This window comes from Anopheles coluzzii, chromosome X (assembly GCF_943734685.1).
Source record: "Anopheles coluzzii chromosome X, AcolN3, whole genome shotgun sequence".
In the NCBI taxonomy this organism is placed as follows: Eukaryota; Metazoa; Arthropoda; class Insecta; order Diptera; family Culicidae; genus Anopheles; species Anopheles coluzzii.
The window spans coordinates 25,830,685-25,853,115 of NC_064669.1; the positions used below are offsets into that span (position 1 = coordinate 25,830,685).

Genomic DNA, 22,431 nt, shown 5'->3' on the forward strand with positions numbered 1-22,431 from the left:
TATAGAAACATACTACGTCGTAAGATGTTGCCACACGCCCGACAAAAATTCGGAGACGAAGAGCATTACATCTTTCAGCACGATAACGACTCAAAGCATACATTGCGATTAGTTAAATGTTTTTTTGCAAACGAGGATGTGCAAGTTCTACCGTGGCCTGCGTTTAGTCCAGACTTCAACCCGATTGAGAATCTGTGGTCAACTCTCAAGCGTCAGCTTAAGAACAAGCATGCACGTTCTGCCGATTCGCTATGGAGACGCTGCAAGGCTATGTGGAAACGCATAGACAGAAGCGAATGCCGTAACCTCATCGGCGATATGGCCCTACGCTGTGAGGAAGTGATAGTGAATAACGGTCAACACATTGATCGTTAGAATATGTTTCCGCTCTGTGGAACACCGCAACACCACCTCCCAACAACCACTTAAACAGTCCTTTTCAGGGCTACCAAATATTTCCGACAAGAACTATGTTTTTCGGTCACAGAAAAAAGTTCCTATTTTTATGTCCACCAGTGTACCAGTATGGGTACTGAGACAGGGCCCCATCTCAGATCCATAGTTTTACCCATGCAGTTCAAGGTGAGAGTTTCGAACTTTACATTGGAGGCGTTCGAATCTCACAGGGGTCTGAGACAAGGTGACGGACTCTCATGTCTGCTCTTCAACATCGCTCTGGAAGGTGTCATTCGAGGCGCGGGGCTAGACCACGATATCCGGGACACCATCCTCTACCTGTCTCTCCAATTTCTTGGCTTCGCGGATGACATCGACATCATCGGCAGGACAACAGCGAAGATGTGTGAGGCGTACACCCGACTCAAACGCGAAGCAGTAAGAATTGGATTGAGAATCAATGCGATGAAGACGAAGTACCAGCTTGCCGGTGACTCAGACCATCTGGGAAGCAGTGTATTAGATGACTGCGACAATCTCGAGATAGTAGAGTAGTTTTGCTATCTGGGAACTATCGTTACTTCGGACTACGACATCAGCAGCGAGATCCGGAAACGCATTGTGAAGGGGAATCGTGCACACTATGGACTTCGAACCCGCACGAAATGTGAGATATATTGCACATTGATTCGCCCGGTGGTTCTCTATGGACACGAGTCCTGAACCATGATTGTTATTGATTGGATGTTTGTTTACGATGCATCTAGCTCTTACTATAATCAAATAACGTTATTTTCGGCAGTCCATTTTCAATAGCTACGCCTGAATAAACGGCGATAGAAGGCTGATTTTATTAGAATTTCATAATCTTTTTCATTTATAAATATTCTGATCCATTGTCTGCACTAGTGATGGATGGGTTGACCCGAACCTATCGGGATCCGAAAAAATGATTTTCTCCACCAAAAGATGGATGCAGCTAAATGTTCTTCGGCAAACCGAATGCGCGCTTCTACGTGGTGCGGCTGCAGCTTACGAACCTTCCGCGGTCTCCGGGCACAGAACCTAGCGGCGCGTAAACGGCGAGACACCGTTTTCGCCGAAACTTGCAAACCAAGCTCCTGCTTGATACGATTGCAAGTTTTGAAAGGGTCCGCCCTGATTATCTCAACCATCTGCGCGTCAACGTCAGCCGTTGTTTTTCGTGGACGACCTGTGGATTTACCCGTAGCCTCGCTACGAATGGCGTTGTCCACAAACGTCCGCGAACGGCCGAACGCCTTGCAGATGGTTTTGATAGGCACGTTCTCACGATACAACCCCTGAATATGTTTCCGCTCCTCTGGAGTGCAGTGCTTTCCGCGACCCATGATGAACTTGTGGAATTTTCAAATCGCAAACTTTCACCTTGACCACTGATGGAAGAATGAAGCGCAACACGTTTTGGCTGCTGGCACTCAAAACTCAGATAAGTAGTGCACCAAAAATGAGAGTATAAAAGGCAAAAATCGACTATTGCAAATTCAGTACGCCTCGAACTGTTGTACGCCTCGAAAAAAACACACACATTTTTTTTCCTATTTTTATGTCCACCAGTGTACCCAAAGGCAGACAATTTTGGAGTTATTTTTTGAGCGAGAGCTAAAAGCGGATGCTCCTGCCTCTCTCCTCCTTCTCTCACGAATTTTATTTGTATGAGTTCTAGGAGAGGGAGAATGGGGAGGAGATGTAGCAAGTGGTTTAAATATAATCTAATAATGAGTAGAGGGGGGGGGGGGGGGGGGGGGGGCGCACTCACCGTCACTGTCAATATCTAAAAATTTGAAATTTGCCGGTGGTGTTTGGGGTATCGGCGTTCCGTGTGGACCATCAAAGCTAAATGAAAATGTCGTGTATATTTTCGTACAGTTTTTCATTGCGACGGAACCTTACAAATGTTACTGCGCGGTCGAATCGCGCATCGAATCGATGGAAGAAGGTAGTTCGAACGAGGGGAGAGAAGAGTAAGTATAGAGAAAAACGCTGCACATTCACTCATACATTCTTACAGCAGCAGGCAATTCGCGAGAACATAAAATCAGGAGAGTATATTTCAACGCTCGCGAATGAGTGCAAGCAGTTGCGGTATAAAAGATAAAGCAAGATAGCCGAAATTTTCTTCAAGCTAGGTCCAAAATGTCTCATTGGGTAACAGCCGGATCAACTTCCCAGAGAAGTCGTACCGCTGCTTTATAACTTACTTCTGTCTATGGTGTCGTAGACCGCCTTGAAGACAATGAACAGGTGGTGCGTTGGGATTTTAACGTTTTCGGCACTTCTGGAGGATTAGCTGCAAAGTAAAAACTTGGACGGTGGTGGATTTGTCGCCAACAAACCCAGCTTGGTAGCTGCTGACAAAATTTGTAGTAAGGGGCGCAAGTCTGCATAACAGGATCTGGGACAGGTTCTTGTAGGCGGCATTGAGGATAGTGATGGCTCGAAAATTTGAGCAATCCAGCCTGTCGCCCTTTTTGTAGACTGGATGAATGACACCCAGTTTCCACTCATCCGGTAGTTCCTCCTGCTCACAGGCTTTCACAATCAGCCGATGCATTTCGACTCCCACCTCATCACTGCCAGCAGACTTATTGTTTTTAAGCAATAATAAAAGATGGCGGGGACACCTCGTCGTCTGCGCCTACGCTGTTGTTACTGCAATGCTGTTGCTGTGGTGGTTGTCTTGTTCTGTCACTTGCGCCAGTCTCTCCCGTCTCTGCTCCATTCAGGTGCCCTTCGAAGTAGTATTTTCTCCTTTCGAGTACGCACCTACCGCTCGCCCGTCAGGAGATATCCTTCCGCAACCCGGCACATTGCGGTTTTAGGAGCAAACACGCTCCGCGCCTTCTTCAATCTTCTGTAGAATAAGTGAGTGTCCCCCGACTGGGCTAGCTGCTCCAGCAGCTGTTCATCTGACTGTTTAAAACGGCTCTGCTTGGCCTGGAAGAGCTTTGCTGAACAGTTTGCTGTTTCCTCAGTCGTCTGTAGATCTCCACGTTCTGACGGGCTTTATGCCGTAGCATGCGGGCGCGCGCTGCATTCTTCTCGAATAGTGCTTGTCTTCACTCTTCGTCAAACTATTCCTTTTTTTCTCTACGTGGTAAGCGGCCGATATTGTGTTCGGCGACAGTGCTGATGGCTCATTCCACCATACGCCAGTGGTTAGCGAGAGGAACCGTGGCGATGTCGTTGTTGGCCCGAAGCGCTTCCCAAGCGTTGTCGCGTACCTTTCTGCCACATCAGCACACTTCAACCGGTCCAGGTTGAGCCTCGGGGTGCCCTGACTCCGTTGGTTGTTCACCACGGAGAGTTTCTCCAAACAAAAACAAAAACACGCTTAGATCTTTCTTTTTTCATCACTTTATTGAAACTGTTACAGTACATGATTTCACACATTTACGTACGTTGACACACAATATTTAACAAATAAAATCGATCGCTCATATGGTGCAAAGGTTAGAGTGGCTGAATATCTGCGTAGATCCCGTTGCACACGTTGTTAAAAAAGTACAGTATCGGACATAAAGATAGAACCCTGGTGTTTTCAACGCAGCATGCACCTGTTGGGACAGGTTTATGTGTGGTTTGTGTGTTTGTGTTTGTGTGTGTGTATGTGTGTGTATGTGTGTGAACATGTGTGTGTGTGTGCATGTGTGTGTATGTATGTTTGAATGTGTATTGGTGTGTGTGTTTGTTTCACAAGTATGTCGTTTCGTATAGATTTTTTAGTAGTTTTTCTGTGTTTTGGGAAAGGTTTTTGATGTAATAAGCAGAACCACCGCCCTCGCGATCAGTGTTTTTTCGATCTATTAACAACTTTACGGCCTTCTTTCGCCGTGGTCTTCTGAGGACGTCCGGTTGACTTGCGCGTTTCGGTTGTCCAAGCGCGTTTCAGTTGTCCAAGCGCGTTTTGGTTGTCCAAACACATTTCGGATGTCCGAAGCGCGTTTGCGACAAAAGTGCGCGATCGTTCCATTACAAACTCGATCGTTTTGCGCTTAATGCCAGCAGCCGCCATTCGCTTTATTATATGGCGCTGATCATCGGTACAATGTTTACCTCGACGCATTGTTACTAACATTGCTTGCTTGGACCGTCAAGAACGCGCTGGTTAAAAAGTTAGACACGGCTGATCCCGTGCTCAGCCTGCGTTCTGTTTCTACACGTGATGAATTACATCGTTGTAGAGCAGCAAAAAAAGCGTATGGATAAAAACTATCAATGAGTAAGCGAGTGAGTGTCTACCCATTTAAATCGAGAACCGAATACTGCCGCGCTCATGAAACAAAACGCCCATTGAAAAGAACAACTGCGCGCCAGCTCAATGCACGCACAAAGTTTAACATGCGCACACAACGTTCAACGCAGAGATGCACGCAGGCATTTCTATGGCGTGCACTGGAGAAAAACCTGTAAGGGAATGCCGAGTTCATTGCTGTTGTGCGCGTGTCCATTTCACATCGCTGCGCATGCACATTCATCAACCAGCACACCTGCGGTTTCTTCCGAGGAACAAGCGCTGCAGTCGATGCAAACTTTAGTTTTTATCCAAGTGCAAACGCACGCTGTTTCACATGATAACACACATTATCAGAATACTTTCCATGCAATATGAAACCATAGCAAGCTACGTTTTACAGACACAAACCCGCGCACTTGCAAATACACATTAAAAAGCACACTCTCTTTCTACTACACACACACACACACATACACACACACACACACACACACACACACACACACACACACACACACACACACACACACACACACACACACACACACACACACACACACACACACACACACACACACACACACACTCACACACTCACACACTCACACACTCACACACACATACACACACATACACAAACATACACACACACACAAACACAAGTTACGTGGTAAAACAAGTGCAAGGTGCGTTGAAAACACCAGGGTTCTATCTTTATGTCCGATACTGTATGTAATGAAACTGCGCGATCTACAAAACATACATTACGAATCATTCGCGCAGCTACATTTCAATAGGCACAACACTTGAACACTTCACAAAATGATAACACCAAGCGGCCAGGAATCTGACACACACGCGGCTGCTCACTGCGGATCCTTGAGCTGTACTGAGGATTTCGTGTGGTGCAGCAGTGCAAACGAGACACCGATATCAGCACGTCCCTGCGAGCAGATCAAACTGAGCGCGTTGGCGGAAAGTGAATGAGCACATTTACACATTTGTAACTGTGTTAGAAACCAAAAGGTGCACTCGCCTCCGTGTGCTTCACACCGTTTCCCCTTGCTTCTACGTACCTCTCGCCTGTAAATAGCTCTATCTTTGTAGTAGCGTTGTCGTTTGTCAGCTGGTGAACGCTGAAACTTCCGATTGTTGGTGTGTATGCCTCCTCCTTTTCAACCCGAGAAAGTCTCCTAGAACGATCTTCACATTATATTTTGGGCAGTTGTCGTATTCCCTCTCTAGGTGCATATAAAAGGCCTCCTTTTCGTCATCGGTGCTCTCAAGGTGCGGACTGTCCACATTCATACAGGGTTTACCAGCATAATAAACAACTGTCCACTTGTTTATAACAATAGTCGTTTTGAATAGACACCGCTGTCTACCACTTGCTCACACGTCAGATGGTGTAAGCTACTCTGTCCATTTCAATAACACAATTTTCGCCTTCGATAAGCAACTGTCAGATTCGGCACAGTTTGTTTTGTTTTGACAAATTTTGCAAAAACAAAACATTTTCAAACACGTTTATTTTATTCAAGAAATATGCAGTATAAACCATAAATTTCAATAAATCAAAACATTAATTTTGTTAATTATACAACAACCACAAGAAACCGTGCCGAATCCGACCGTTGTGCAATCGAAGGCGAAAAATGTGTTGAATTGAATTGGACAGGGTAGCTTACATCATCTGACGTGTGAGCAAGTGGTAGACAGCGGTGTCTATTCAAAACGACTATTGTTATAAACAAGTGGACAGTTGTTTATTGGACTGGTAAACCCTGTAATTAAAGCACTATAATATGACGGATTGTTCGGTATGTTCAAACTCGAGATCAATATTCCCGTAAAGTTTACATAAAAAATTGTCTTTTTTTGGTTGGCTGTAGAAAAAAAAAACTAGGAGAGATAATTTCTTTGCATGTACATCTTTTGAAAAATAATTATTTGAGCTTACTTGCACAAATTAATCTCAGACTTTGCGAGTTGCCTTTCGTCAGTTATCCGGAATTTTCACCATGATGGACGAAAGCATTCTAAGTTTTCTCGACGAAATTTTTAGAGAAAAACTTTTCCATCATGTTGGTCCAGAAAAAATCGATGGAACACATGTGACGGATGTTGTACCAGTTTGTGAACTACACAGAAAACTTTTTTTACTGAACTTCAGTAAAATTTTACTGAAATTTTTTTAACTGAAGTTTCAGTAATCCTTTCAGTAAAAAGAATGTTTACTGAATCATTCAGTAATGTCCGATGCTCACCAAAATGACAGCTCGTTTACTGAAATCCCAGTAAAGCCATTCTCATATTACTGATTATTCAGTAGTTGGTAGCGATTAAAAAATGACGAAATACTTCTTTTAAATTTAGTTTTTATTGATGCGCAGATATTGCCAGTCGCTCAGTTCATATAAATACATGTTTCGTGTTGTTTTATAAAGTTTTTATACTGTATTTCACCGCCGCAAGTGTAGATGGTTCAGTAAGCGCTCACAGACACCACGCAATTTCAGCACGCACAGTGGATTGTAGCAAACATTTTACACACCAACACGGCTGCCAATTGTTTTAAATTACTCCCGTAAGCCGAAATACCACCTGAAATTTCACCAGGGTGCCTGTAAACGCCTACAAAATCAACTTTTTGCACATCACGAGCAAGTGGCTACCGCATTGTTTTGTTTTGATGATCTGACTGACAGGTCGATTTGACAGAATGGATTGCTGCATTTTCAGTAATTTGTTTTACTGATATCCAGTGAAACGACTAATTTGACACCTATTTTACTGATTTTCAGTAATATATGTATTACTGAAATGCATTCAGTAAATTGCTTTACTGAAAATCAGTAAAAAAATGACATTTATGCTGAAAATCAGTAAAATATTCTAATACTGAACCGTTTCAGTAAAAAACTTTACTGAAGCAGGATGAGAAAATTTGCTGTGTAAGGTGCTATGTCGAAATTCTGCCGAAATTAACCTAAAATGAACGCATTGAGTTTTGGCGTCATTGTTTGCCGTTGCGAAGCCAGTGGACGCGATTTCTGCTTCCTGATATATGTGTTCATGTTTTGCAAGTACTAGGGTAAATGTACCTATAGTGGTGGTAGTACCAATAGTGGTGGTATTGCACTAAAATGCGCGCCATACGGCAAATTAAAAGTAATTAAGTTATTTTCGTCAGTGTGAAATGTTCTTTAGCCTTTTACAAAGAATTTAAAAGATAAATGGGACCATTCCGTTATTTAGTGACCGAAAAATCCATTATTTTGTGAAATGAGTCAACATTTTTCCAAAATCCTTAGGATTTCATAACGAAACTCATATTTCTGTTAACGTTCTAAACGACCACATACCCACGCAATTACTAGTTTTTCAACTTGACTGTTATGAAATGTTATTGTTTTACTAATTACTAGTTTTTCAACTTGACTGTTATGAAATGTTATTGTTTTACTAAAATTATTGGTCTTTTGACCATATTTATTCATTTTTAAGTGTTTTTTACCATAGTGCCATTATAGGTACACAAAACAGGCATGTTCCTATAGTGGTTATAATTATAAAATCAATAAAACGAACTGTTTTAGATTTTTTCGATGATATTTTTGACATGTCGTTCTGTTGTCATTCAAATAAGCAACAGAAATAAGTTTTCTGTAAGTAATGTACCAAACAAAGGCCAAAATTCGCATATCTGGCTGAGTGAAAAATCAACCTCAAATCAAGCTTTATCTTCCGGGTGTGGATTAACGACAGGTGTTATTTAGTACTTTAGTAAATATTTTCTTCAACCAAATTCATACATTTTTTACGATCAAATTACGAAAGAAATCATTATTATGGCAGCTATCCTTGCTATTCATACAAAAACAACTTTGAAACTAAGTTTCATTGATATTATACATTGTTTTGGAGGTATCTTTGTTTACCACCACTATAGGAACACAATACGACGACTATAGGAACCATACCACCATTATAGGTACAACAAATCAGTCACAAAAATATGTATTTTTTTTGTAAATTTGATGTGTTTCATGGTAAACATGGTTATGATTGCGAAGATAAAACATATTCCAATTGCTATGTGTTAAAATATTCACAAATTGACCTTCCTGACAATGTAAATCCTTTAGAACACATCTGTATCACAACAAATTGCACCACTATTGGTATACCCTATTTCACTGTTTGGCGAGTTGTATCGATCTCCCGGCCCAGATAATGCAGTAATGTAGCCACTTGTCCCTCTGTCTTCATTTTTTGCATCTTTTGGAACCTCAAAAAATAAACTGGGCTTTCAATGCTTTGATTGATGGGGGGGGGGGGGGGGTCTGTTGTCTCATGGGATACTTCTATTCAAAGCGCAATTAACGTTTTGTTACTGCGGGTGAAGATAATCCCATGATAAACCCATGAATTTGTCAATTTTGTTAATGCAGCCGTTATGTAATTTTAACATTGTTTCAACAGGACAATAAGACATTCGGAATGAAGTAAATCGCAAACGAAATTTTATATAGATGAGATACGCTAAAGCCTGGTTACAATAAATTTATTTAAAGTTTTGCATGCGACTTTGCGATGGGAGAGCATTTAACTTTCCCGAACGCAATACAGTCATTACAAAGTTTTAAACATATTAAAATAGCTCCATAGTAAAAAAATAATGTCACGATATTTTTTTGTTTTATTCTTTCATCTTAATTTCACAAAAATCTGTTGGTTTCCTTTAAATCTATTTCAAGGAAATTTTAGATTGTATTACAAAGCAAAAACGAACATTTAAAACCCTGTGTTGTTTTAAAGTAGGTATTTTCAATTTTAAACCTTTCTTTGATGATAAAATTACAGAAAAACAATAATTGTTGTTAAACAAGTTGTAACAATAAACCTAAAAAGATTCTAAAACTTTAAAATGTACTAATTTAAGTGCAATAATAAAAAAAACACCGCATTCTCCTGGCCCGCGGCACTCGATCATTTACTAATTTCCCGCCGACAGAGCGACTCAATTCACCAGATTTTGTTGTACAAAATAAACTATCAACGCTTCTCCAGGCGATTTCACGTTAACTTCGACGTGGGATTTAGGCGGAAATTAGAGTTACGCGGATTCGTTGAGAATGCATAAACCACATCCCATGCGGAAATTTTCGGAAGATAACTCACACACTCATAATTTGATAAGCAATATATGACTGTATATATGTTCTTCCATTCGCACCATTTCGTTCTCCAAGGCAAGCGTTGTTGCAGTTAATGGCTGGTATCATTGAATCCGTTCCTAGCGTTAACGTATGGCGCTCACACGATATTTTAGGGATGGCAACTTTTTTCTTGTGCCCGGTCTTACAACGCCACGGTAAATAACTGTGGCAACCATCTAGTACCTTAGGAAAATCAATGTCGGGACGTACGCCGCCGCTACGAACGGATTCAAAGATACCAGCCAATGTGTATTTCTTTTTGGCAGTTATGTTTAGTTTGAATTTTAATCAGAACATCAGTTCTTTCGTATCGTATCATTTATATAAACACCAATAATGTATAAACTATTTAATCTCAAAATGTCTAATGCTAAACGTGTTATGAAGAGAGCAAATATGCCATGGCACGCGGTTGATGTTATGTGCCGAAAAAGTCTGGATCTCGTACACCGTTCCGTTTAAAAAATCATACACGAAATGTCAATCGAAAACACAGCCAAAAAGTGCCATTTTCACTCAATTGGTATAACTTTGGAATAGACCGTAAACTAATGTCTGAAACTGTGTATTCCAAAATCATTCGGTTTAAGTTAAGTGATCAATAATTTATTTAGTAAATTTAAAACTATTGTTTGGTAATGAATTGTTGCGCCAATCCAAAAAGTTTTAATAAAGTGAAAAAAGTTTGCACGTAGTTGTAGGTGCAAACAATGTCTTGATTATCCGCTCAAGTGCCATGTAAATCTATCAGGATACCTACAAAACAAAAAAAAAATATTGACTTCCAAACAACGTTACGTGAGAGCAAAACATTGATGTGTAATATAAAAAATGGATGCCTAAGAGACAAAAATTCAGCACTAAGAACAGTATTTCAGTATATCAGTATATCAATTATTATTCTATGGATGAAAAGGTTCTTAATGATTGTCATTCTGGAAATTTATTCCTTATATATCTATAAATATTTATGCTTTATCTTTCTGGTTTTTCTCGTACTCTCTCCCTTTTCTCTCTCATACTCTCTATTGCTCATTTTATCTCACACTGTCTTTCTTTTTCACTTTTTCTCTCCACTTTCTCTCATACTTTTTCCCTCTCTTGCTTTGTATTCTGGATGATAATAATCGCCGTCGTACTCATTATGTATTAAATTTTTGAATGGGTTTGCTCTTATGACAAATTGACATCATTTTGGATGTAGGTCATCAATTGCATGCTGGTGGTGCGATTGCCATGCATGCTTATCATCCTCTGTTTTCAACAATATAATTTGTGTGTCTCTGTTTCTTTATTTTGGAAAAATAAATCTATGTGTCTTCCCTGAATCACTGTTTCCTTTCCTGGACTTTTCGTGATTGTCATAGGCAACCTTTCGGAAACTGGTTTGACGTTTGACTGTAACCTCAAAGGGCAAGGATGTACTAAATGGCAAGAACAACATCACCAATCAACAGCTCTGGAAAATCAACACACATCGTTTAATGCTACTGGTCTTTCGTCCATGTCATCATGTTCATCTACATCCATATATTCATCCACACACTCGCTGACTTCTATCTGTGATCATCAAAATCAACAAGGACTTCAACAGCAATATCAACAACAGCACCATCAATACCAGTGTAGTGGGAGTTGTAGATGTAAGGCATTTGGGAATGAACAATGCATTGAAAGTTTTTATGAGTGTATGCTTCATCCAGGTTCTCCTAATAAGAAAGAAAATATCCACAAAACTCATGGACAAACAATGCAAAATATTAGAAAATCTTGTCCAAATGTGATTTATTGTCAGCAGCAACAACAATACGAAAATATTAACTCTTTTGGATCCGATGCGGTTTGTGTAGAGAGAAATAAAAACCAAGGTGCAAGCATTACAATTGCTAAAGTAGTCAATCCTCTCGGAACAGTTACAACAATCAGCACCGTTGGGACTAGATCAATTACCCCAAACAGCATCAAACCAGACGATTTTATGCAAGAATGCATCGAATCATATCTTCATGAAAATTGTGATGAAGCACTCTTTCGCCCTGTAGTAACAGTACATTATGATAACGTGCAATCTAGAAAAATACCGACACAGGAGATTGACATGATGGAAAACCGGTCTAACATATACCATGATACGTCAATAAATAGCATTGAATGCAGTAGTGTTGATAGTTGTGATAAAGGAAAATTCATGTTCAGGGGCAATGAAGAACAATCTAAACAGTCAGCATTTTTGGTTGAACCGGATTTGATTGTACCGGTTATTGAAGAGAAGAACTTATCATCCTTAAGTTCTGTTACTGCAATTAGACAACAGGATTCAAAACATGAACAACTAAGAGATTCAAATATCGAAATATTAAAAAAAAACATGCATGAAAAATTCAATACAAGAAAAAAATCCTTGACTAAAATTGACGATACCAAGGATTTAAAATTTGAATCTGAACGGTCGGACTCAGGGAAAGCATGTGACGAATTTGAGAATATTGAATTGCCCAAGTTATGTAACAATCCTTTGCGAATTAATGAGAGTATATTAAAGAAAGAGAGAAGGGATTCCTTGAAAGAAGAAAAGGACATTTATGATGATAGCCAAATCGAATCATTAACAAAAAAACTTCTCATTTCAAAGAACATAGGATCAACAAAAACACGGAAAAAAAGTTTACCCGTGTTAGTAGATTCACATAAATTAGTAAACGTTGATCGAAAACTTCGAAGAGATTTAGATAACTTCGGTAATAGTGCAGTGCATCATATTAAGAACATCATAAGCAGTAACAAAACAAGCGATAAACAGGAATACAATCTTGTTTCACTTAATCAAAAGGGCTTTACACAAGATACTCAAAGTGTGAAAAATGAATTGATCAATCCGATTTCAGATGCTCCTCCGTCAGTTTTAATGTACCATGAATGCTTACTTCCATCGCTAGAATCATTGAAAATTGACGATATAGAACTGTTCGGTGAAGACAGTGGGCAACAAACAACTGAACAATCAACTGATAATAGTAATGCTAGAGATACTTCTGTAATTGACAAAGATGGTTCAAAATCTGAATACTCTGAGAGCTCAAATATTATTGCCAAAAATCAGAAAATGAAAGAAGAAAAAACATCTAATGAGGAAAAAGAAACATCTGGGATAGTTACTACACCAGATTTGGATAACTATTACGACCCGGTAAATAACGATCAAAGGTACAAAATGTTGGGGTATACAGATTGTTCTCAAACAGTTGTGCAATTGAACGATAATATAGATAAATGTGCTATGGATGACAAAAATGACGAAAACTTTGATGTGCATCAACTAAATCAGCTAAAGTTTGATATGCAGGAAGTTTTATCGCGTGGAAATATAATGTTGGCAATGTGTTCTAGCTTGCGTGAAGTCTCAGAATCTATTGATACCTATCCGTCTAATTCGAGTGATTCTACTCGAAAAGAACAGTCAGAAAATTTTAATAATCTAAATGAATGTGATGCAAATTATTCTCTATTTTCGGAAAATGAGTTAGACTTAAAAAAACGAGCCACTTACGAAAAACAAGTCACGAGCCCATTTCACCATCCCTCTACGGAACATGCAACACCTTTGGTAGGTTTGCTGTTTTCGGCATCTGAGAAAATATCCGATGAGGATGTTACCGACAATTTAATAAATAACGATCAAGATAAGGAAACTGGTCATGATGATGTAGCTTTGACAAAAAAGAAAACTAAAACCATGTATACATTCATAGAGCCGGACGATAAAGTACGACGTTGGCATTACCCAAATAACAGTCTAAGTAATAATAAAAGTACATCTATTATTATGACAACGATGGGAGATCCAGAAGTTGATAGTGACGATGAAGATGAGAAGCGTGATGAAGGAGATGATGGATTAGAGCCATTAATAGCTTTTCAAAAAACTTCGTCATATTTAATTTCTGATACTACAAATATTGAAAACAATAACTATTCGACATCCAGTGAAGGGTCGCTGTTGGGAATACAAAATGAAATGTCTGTATCAATGGCAGCACTGCCTATAGAAAATGTACGATGCGTTCAGGGTAAAGAATTTCAAGAACCTGTTCATGTATCAGATTCAGCAGAATCCGTTAATTATAACAGAATAAGAACAGAACCAACTGTCGCTCTCGATGATGATTCCACCATTGCTTCATCACAGAGTTTAATACCTAATAGTAATTCAAGCAGTAATTTAGACACAAGCCTGATAGCTTCTTCCATCACAACCAAGACTACAAGTGATGTACCAGCAGGGAGTGGTAATGGAGGAAATGGGAAGAAAAAATCAAAAAAGAAGCGAAAATAACTGCTGTTTGACCTAGTAAAGCTATTGATGTTTTCACTTCCATCATAATGTGTTTTGTTAAAGCTATGGTAAATGTACGGTACCATCTTAGTAAGTTTTATTTAATTTATACTTATTGTTTTAGTCACTCCTTTAAAATCACAGTTTAATCTAATGATAACACGTTAGCACTGCTAGTGATTAAACCGAATAATGCGATGCAATTACATTGAAATCAAACGTAAATTCTTGAAAAAAAAACTCTTATGTTAAGAAGTTTGCGAAATAAACTTTTTTTTTAATACGTGAGTTTTTCTTACTCTAGTATATTTTTGTACGAGTGTTTTTTTGTAAATTCATCTATTAAGTATCTTTCAAAATTTAAAATTATCTTGCTTCTTATTAAATTAGATTTTCTCGTTTACACCTGGGTATATCTAAATAGTTTTAACGATATCTGGCATCACACGCTCACACGCACGTTTTAATCTTAGTTATGCATCATTGTAAAACACATGTACAATAAAATAATAATTTTATTCTTCTAGGCTATATTTTTATTCTATATTCAGTTTTAAAATGAACTAGCTTTGTTTAAAAAAATGTTAGGTTGAGACATACAGACATGGCATGTAAACCATTAAGTTCAGCAAATCGGATATACATTTCATTTAAAATAGTCTAAACTACTCTGAAACTCTGTTTGATTGTTTTATAAGAACATCTCTTTTTACTGATGATTGAAATATTCTAGGGATACATAAGCTAGCATAAAACTGTGCTTCGGATCCGTGATTTCAATATTGTAAAATATGTGTTTGACGAGCCCAAAATGATTCTATTACTATATTATTAATCTATAAAAACGTAAGAAAAGGCAGTAATCACTTCAAAGAAGCCATTTTAGTTTTATTGTTAAATTTATTATACATGACATTTTTTTTCATTCAGTTTCAGTTGATCAACCGGAATGTCACAAGTGACAAAATACTAACATTTTTTTCAATAAAAACGTAAGCTTTTGTCAATATTTTGTAACATAGAGCCGCTTAGAAATAAAGTTGACAAAAAGTGAAAACATTTAACGTTTGAGAACGAGCGTAAACAAGTCGTTATTTAGCGCAGTTGTGATCCATTGCTTAGGTAATATTTCTAAAATACATGTTTCTAATCGATTTATATTTTTTTTGCTTTTTAAACAAAATATACATCAATCTTCAGTAGATTTACTGCTCCTGTCATGTGGCTTAGCTTTTTGTCGCTCAAGTTTTGTCAATGTGTATATTTTTGATGCGGCCACGGGAAAATATATTTAGCGCGTTCTTTCGATTTCGTTACAACTCGTCGACCGGAACGAGTGACTCTAGTCGAAGAAAGCTTATCAGAAGTTGTGGCTGCAAGTTCCCTGTTACTTGCGTTTTCCTGATCTCCTATCAAATATGCTGGCTTCAAGCGATCAACCGAAACGTTTACTTGGCGACCACGCATGTTCAACTTGAAGAACTTTTCGGCTCGCTTTACCACCTTAAATGGTCCTTCGTACGGTGGTGATAGCGAGGGTCGAACCGAATCATTGCGTACAAAGACGTTCTCGCGCGTTTGTAGGTCCTGATGAACGAAAACACTGCGATTTCCCTGCCTGGCAGTCTCTTGGGGACGGATTTATCGCATAGCTCTTCGAAGTTTGTCGACAAATTCGGCTTCGTTCGGGTTTTCGGTGTCGTTTACGAAAAACTCAGTCGGTATTCGGAGAGTTGTGCCATATACCATCTCAGCAGGTGACTTAAGGTCTTTCTTGTAGGCTGAACTCAGCCCGAGTAAGATCATAGGCAAATGCTCGCTCCAGTGCTCGGGGTCATGGCACAGAATAGATGCCTTAAGGGTCCTATGCCACCGTTCGATAATCCCATTTGACTGTGGGTGGTATGCAGTTGTGCGCAGGTGGCTGGATCCGAGCAAGCGAGTCAGTTCCCCGAAAAGCGTTGATTCAAATTGGCGTCCTTGGTCAGACGTAATGAAAGATGGGACACCAAACCGGGCTATCCATCCACAAACTAGAGCTTCGGCAACTGTTACCGCGGTCATATCAGGAATTGGAAACGCTTCAGGCCAACGTGTGAACCTGTCGATGACCGTTAAACAATAACGGTTGCCCGTACTTGGAGGGAAGGGCCCCACGATGTCGATGTTTACATGTGCAAATCGGCAGTCCGGAGCCGAATATTGGGATATAGGTGATTGTGTGTGTCGCGTCACCTTCGAACGTTGGCATGGCAAGCAGCTCCTAGCGAAAACAATACTATCCTTGCGGATGCTTGGCCAAACAAATCGCTCCGTCATTAATTTGGCCGTAGTACGGGTGCCAGGATGAGATAATTGCCTGCAACGCAGCGTTCCGAAAGCGTTCCGTTATGAAAGGGCGGATGCGATTCCCAGTGCAGTCACATAAAAGTTGTTTGGTGCTGCCTGGAATGGTAAAATACTTTAGATTTAGCGAACTTTCGATTTTACCTTGTGCGATGTTCTGGAGCTGCTGATCGTCTTTTTGGTCTTCCGCAAGTGCTTCATAATCCAGTGATGGCGCTGGATGTATAGCATTAATGCGAGAGAGCAAGTCAGCCACGATGTTATCCTTTCCCACAATGTGACGGATGTCCGTTGTGATCTGTCCTGTCATATCCAACTGGCGAGCTTGACGGTCCGAGGCTTTGTCAAGTTTCTGCTGGAAGGCAAAGGTGATGGGTTTGTGGTCGGTATAGATGTGGCAGCTACGTCCTTCGAGCATGTATTTAAAATGCCGCACCGCAAGGTAGATTGCAGTGAGTTCGCGATCGTAGGTGCTGTATCGCAGCTGGGCCTTGTCGAATTTTCTTGAGAAAACCCGAGTGGTTGAGGGTGTCCATCAACGATTTGATGTAGGACCGCCCCTGCGGCAGTGTCAGATGCGTCGACCCAAAGGGAAAGTTCTGCAATTTTAGCGGGATGCGATAAAAGCGTTGCTTCTGTGAGTTGATGTTTGCAGCGTTCGAAACTCGCGATGGTTGCGTTATTCCATGTCAGCGGGGAGCGATCGTTGCGTTTGTTGCCAGGAATCATGGCAAGGAGTGGAATCTGGTGCTCGATCGCGTTTGGCAAAAACCTACGGTAAAAAGTGAGCATTGCCAAAACACTTTTTAATTCCTTCACCGTAGCAGGAAGCTTGAACTCCACGATAGCTCGAACGCTACCGATCACCCTGCCACTCTCGCTGTAGACAGCTATCACAATCCACTCTCACGGTCCGGAATAAGCGCTCCGATATGAACCACCACTACAGATATGCACTCGCAGCCTGGTCCGATTTCATCTCCTGCTATGACCACTACAGATGCAGGTTTGTTTACAACTGAACCACAGCAGGATCTCAACGAGCGAATGCTTGTCACCACTACACCTACCAGATCTCCTCCAGAATGCTTAGCCGCTCCTAAAAAAAGACCGCGACGAGTTAACACTAAACGGACTGATGATTCTGCGGAAGCCGGTCCGTCAGATGAATAGCAATTGAATATCAACAACACAACAATAACATACCTACCGATGTACTACCAAAATGTTCGTGGCTTGCGTAAAAAACTGAATGATCTAAGACTAGTACTTTCCGAAACTGAATACAAAATCGTTATATTAACTGAAACCTGGTTGAACAATAACATAAACAATGAGTTATTCAACGACGATCGCTATTCTATTTACCGATGCGATAGAACCACTACCAACAGCACTTTCTCCATCGGTGGTGGTGTTCTAATAGCCTGCTCTCGCTCTCTTTCATCTTGCGAAATTACACCGACGGATCGAACTATGGAACAGTTATGGGTCAAAATTCGGTTGGGCAATATTTTTGTTTATATCGGTGCCATGTATATTCCACCGTACAACGCATATAACGACATAATTGTTAACAAACATCTAGAAAGTATACGCAAAATTTCATCACGCATGGGAGATAACGATCTCCTGCTTGTCGCTGGAGATTTTAACAAATGGGACATTACGTGGTCCAAACTCAATCCAGCCGATGTCGAGGATGTACCATTGCGCTTCACTTTCATGCACTATAAACCGTCATCTAAGTCTCGAAATAATCATATTTTCATCGATGGTATGGCAGCAAACGGCCTTTATGAATTAAGCAACGTTAGAAACTCCATGGACCGACAACTCGATCTAATTTTTGCTAACTCCAACGCCGCTGAGATCTGTTCTGCCGTGTCTAAATCCGAACCGGCCCTGCTCAAGCTCGACAATTATCATCCTGCACTCGAATGGTCAATACGTCACTATGATCCTCATGAGTCTAGCTCCCATCCAAGCAACACATATCAGCAACGATTAAATTACTCAAAGGCTAATATCGTCGAACTGGAGGAAAGAATATTTCTTTTCGGTTCTACTTTTAACTGCTCCAACTTTCCATCTGTTGACGACGCTGTTCATGCCTTCATGACAATCCTGTACAATCCTGTACAATCCTGTACGCCAATTATGCACCAGAAAGCTCTCCAGCATGGACTAATAACAGGCTTATCATCCTCAAACGAGCCAAAAACAAAGCCATTAGTCGACACCGTTTTTTGAGAAGTAATATCACTAGGGAAAATCGTAACAACGCTATACATTCATACAGTCAGTATAAGCGATCAAGATATAAGCAATATATATCTTCAATCGAAAGGTACCTTCTCCGACATCCCCGAAAATTTTGTCGCTTCATGGACAGCAGACGACGCTCAAACGTAGTTCCAAGCACAATCAAACATAATGATTCCGTGGGCACGTCACCCGAAGATATTTGCAACATTTTTGCTGAACGATTTTCCGATGCCTTCTCTACCCCAATTGTAGATCAAACGGTGATCTCAAGGGCCACATCTTACACACCTCTAAACATGATTGATTATACCATTCCTACGTTTGATATACGCACAGTAGAAAAGTGCCTCAAAAGCCTTAAACCCTCTACAGCTCCTGGTCCCGATGGCATTCCGAGTTACATCATCAGTAAATGCTATCAGTCCCTAGCACCTGTATTAACAAACATGTACAACACGTCACTGTGTTCCCACGATATTTTCCCACGCTTATTTAAGACCTCGTGGATGGTACCAATATTTAAAAAAGGGGATCGCTCATGTGCTTCAAACTATCGCGGTATCACATCACTTTGTGCGGTATCAAAAGCTTTTGAGCTTCTGCTTTACGGCCCTATGCTCTCCGCTACATCGAATTACATTATGGATAACCAACACGGGTTCGTACCCAAACGTTCAACATTAACGAACCTCACTGAATTCGTTAGTTTCTGCAAACGTAATCTCGACTCCGGAGGTCAAGTGGATGCCATTTACACCGATCTCAAAGCTGCTTTCGACCTCATCTCACACGACATTTTAATCGCCAAATTGCAGAAGTTAGGGTTTTCGGAACAAATAGTTAAGTGGTTGCATTCCTACCTCACAGAACGCTCATACAAGATCAAGGTAAACGATCATACATCTAGAGAGGTGCTTGGCACCTCAGGAGTGCCTCAAGGCAGCAATTTGGGCCCGCTGTTCTTCATTCTTTATATAAACGATGTAGGGCAATTGCTAGCGGAACACCGTTTTCTTCTGTTTGCCGATGACGTTAAGCTGTTCGCTCCTATCAACGATACCAATGACTGCATCAATCTTCAACACGCCATCAACCTATTTAGCATATGGTGCCGTGATAATGCAATGGTGCTATGTATCGAAAAATGTCGTGTTTTGTCTTTTTACCGTTCTCGGTCTTGCACACGATTCAACTACCAGATCGATAACATATCTGTTGAACGCACCGATACATTCCGCGACCTTGGGATCATTCTCGACACACGTTTAACATTTAACGATCACCTAGAGAATATAGTATCCAGAGGGAACCAACTACTGGGTTGGATTATTCGATCAACGCAAGGTTTCCGTAATCCCATGACCATAAAAACCATCTACTGTGCCTACGTCCGATCTGTGTTAGAATATGGCAGTATTGTTAGCGACCCCTGTACCTAAGAATGGAGTAATCAAATCGAGGCCATCCAAAGAAAAGCGACTAGATATGCTGTAAGACTCTTACCATGGCGACAGGGCGATGTGTTACCCTCATACCATTCCCGGTGTCTGCTTTTAGGGATTCAGTCGTTGAAAAAGTGCCGTGAGATAGCTACATGCCTTTTTATATCAGGACTACTTAACCACCACATTGATGCTCCTACTCTATTAGCTACGATAGAATTTAACGCGCCATCTAGGAATCTACGTACACGTCAATTCATATCCGTCCCTCGTTATAGAACTCGTTTTGGCCAGTCTGATCCTATGTCAGCTATTATTATTATTATTTATTTATTAATCTTCAACGGGCCCTATGGCCTATTAAGATGTAACAGTTCATTAAAAAAAAATCATAACAAAACATGATTTGCAGCGCAATTCACTGCGGCCATGGCAAAAGCCGGAGACGTTCCTTGAAGCACTGAGTTGAGATGTCGAAGTTGAAGCAATCCGAGACAGTGTTGAAGACAGCCGACATGCGGAACATAGGGTCAGACCGACCAGCGCTGGAACGGGGTTGAGCGAGCCGTAGAGTTTCTCTAGACCTAAGTGTTCGGGATGGTGCATAGATATCGACTCGATGCAACAAAGGCGATGAGTCGATAGAGCCATTTAGCAATCCAGCGATGAAAGAACACTGTGCATTGCGTCTTCTAACCGAAAAAGGTTCAAGGCCTAGAAGACGGCACCGCGCAGCATACGGAGGAAGATTATTGCGATCCTGCCAGGGAAGTAAGCGTAGGGCATATCGCGTGAGTTTACGTTGAATCGCCTCAAGTCGAGCAATTGAAGAAGCGGTAGTTGGGCTTCAGACTACGCACGAATATTCCAGAACCGAACGAACGATACAGTTGTACACAGCTTTGATGCACATGGGGTTGCGGAATTCATTAGTTGTCCGGATAACCACGCCAAGTAATTGACTTCCTCTAGCTACAACGTCATCAATATGCTGTTTAAAGTTCAAACTAGAGTCAAGCAGAACGCCCAGGTCTTTGGCATGATTTTGTCGATTAACTGCAGTGCCGTCTATGAATTAGGTCCCAGTCACTGGGCTCCTGCATCGACTAAAAGACACAAAGTAGCATTTCTCGATGCAGATAGTCAGTCCATTACGCTTGCACCACGAACAGAAAATTTCGATGCAGTCTTGCAGGAATGTACAATCACCTGTGTTGTGAATAGGCGCAAAAATTTTTGCATCGTCGGCAAACAGACTGATACTGTCGGGAGGTAGAGCAAGGGTAACATCGTTGATGAACAATATGAAGAGAAGCGGGCCAATATTGCTTCCTTGTGGCACACCCGAGCTGCTGACTATTTCTTTGGACATGTGCTTATCAATTTTCACGATGTATGTGCGATTAATTAGGTAAGACTTAAGCCACTGTACGAGCGAGCTGGGAACTCCTAGTTTATCGAGTTTAGCGAGAAGAATTGCGTGCGGAAGAGAGTCGAATGCTGCTTTCAGATCTGTATAAATTGCATCGACTTGAGCTCCGGCATCAATTTGACTAGTGCAATAGGTTACAAATTCAACCAGGTTCGTGGTAGTCGACTTTTTTCTCACAAATCCATGTTGATACGGGCTTAGGTAGCTGCGGCATGCATGTAGCAGATTTTTGTATATCACTAGTTCGAACACCTTGGCAATGGCACACAAAGATGTAATACCCCGGTAGTTGATGGCATCTGTCCTGTCGCCCTTTTTGTAAATATGAACCATCCAAGATTCCCTCCATGTTTTGGGAAAGTAGCCATTGGCTAGCGATGCATTGAACAATTTTGCAAGGATAGGTGCTACTGTCGTTTGACAGCGTTTCAGCACGGTAGAAGGAATTCCGTCGGGTCCAGGAGCGAAGGAAGGCTTTAGTTGCGCTAGGGCAGATAAAACGATCTCACTGTCGATGAAAGTAGTGCTCATATTAATTGCGCCAGGAGTGTTGACGAGAGCAGCATCAATGGTATCGGTATCATTCATGGCCGGTGAAAAGCAATCTGCGAAGCGATCCGCGAAGAGATTGCACATTTCATTAGTGTTGGCACTTGTTGCTCCTTTGTACGTAATGGATTTCGGTGTATGCGTGGATTTTGTTTTGCTGTTGTAGA

General features: G+C 40.8%; 2 protein-coding genes across 10 annotated transcripts in view; both read left to right on the plus strand.

The window, feature by feature from the left end:
- Nucleotides 1-22,431, plus strand: part of LOC125906716 (uncharacterized protein K02A2.6-like) — a 417,738-nt gene that overhangs the window by 48,978 nt on the left and 346,329 nt on the right. The window lies entirely within an intron of this gene.
- LOC120949830 (breast carcinoma-amplified sequence 3 homolog) overlaps nt 1-22,431 on the plus strand; it is a 96,869-nt gene that overhangs the window by 38,552 nt on the left and 35,886 nt on the right. For 6 of the 8 annotated variants that reach the window (XM_040367381.2, XM_040367397.2, XM_040367370.2 and 3 more), the window contains one exon: nt 11,262-15,291. The exons of the other annotated variants lie outside the window; for them this stretch is intronic. In XM_040367381.2, the coding sequence (XP_040223315.2) occupies nt 11,262-14,227 (2,966 nt within the window). In that variant the 3' untranslated portion in view covers nt 14,228-15,291. Of the gene's footprint in view, nt 1-11,261; nt 15,292-22,431 lie in introns of those variants that run through there. 8 annotated transcript variants of the gene reach the window in all.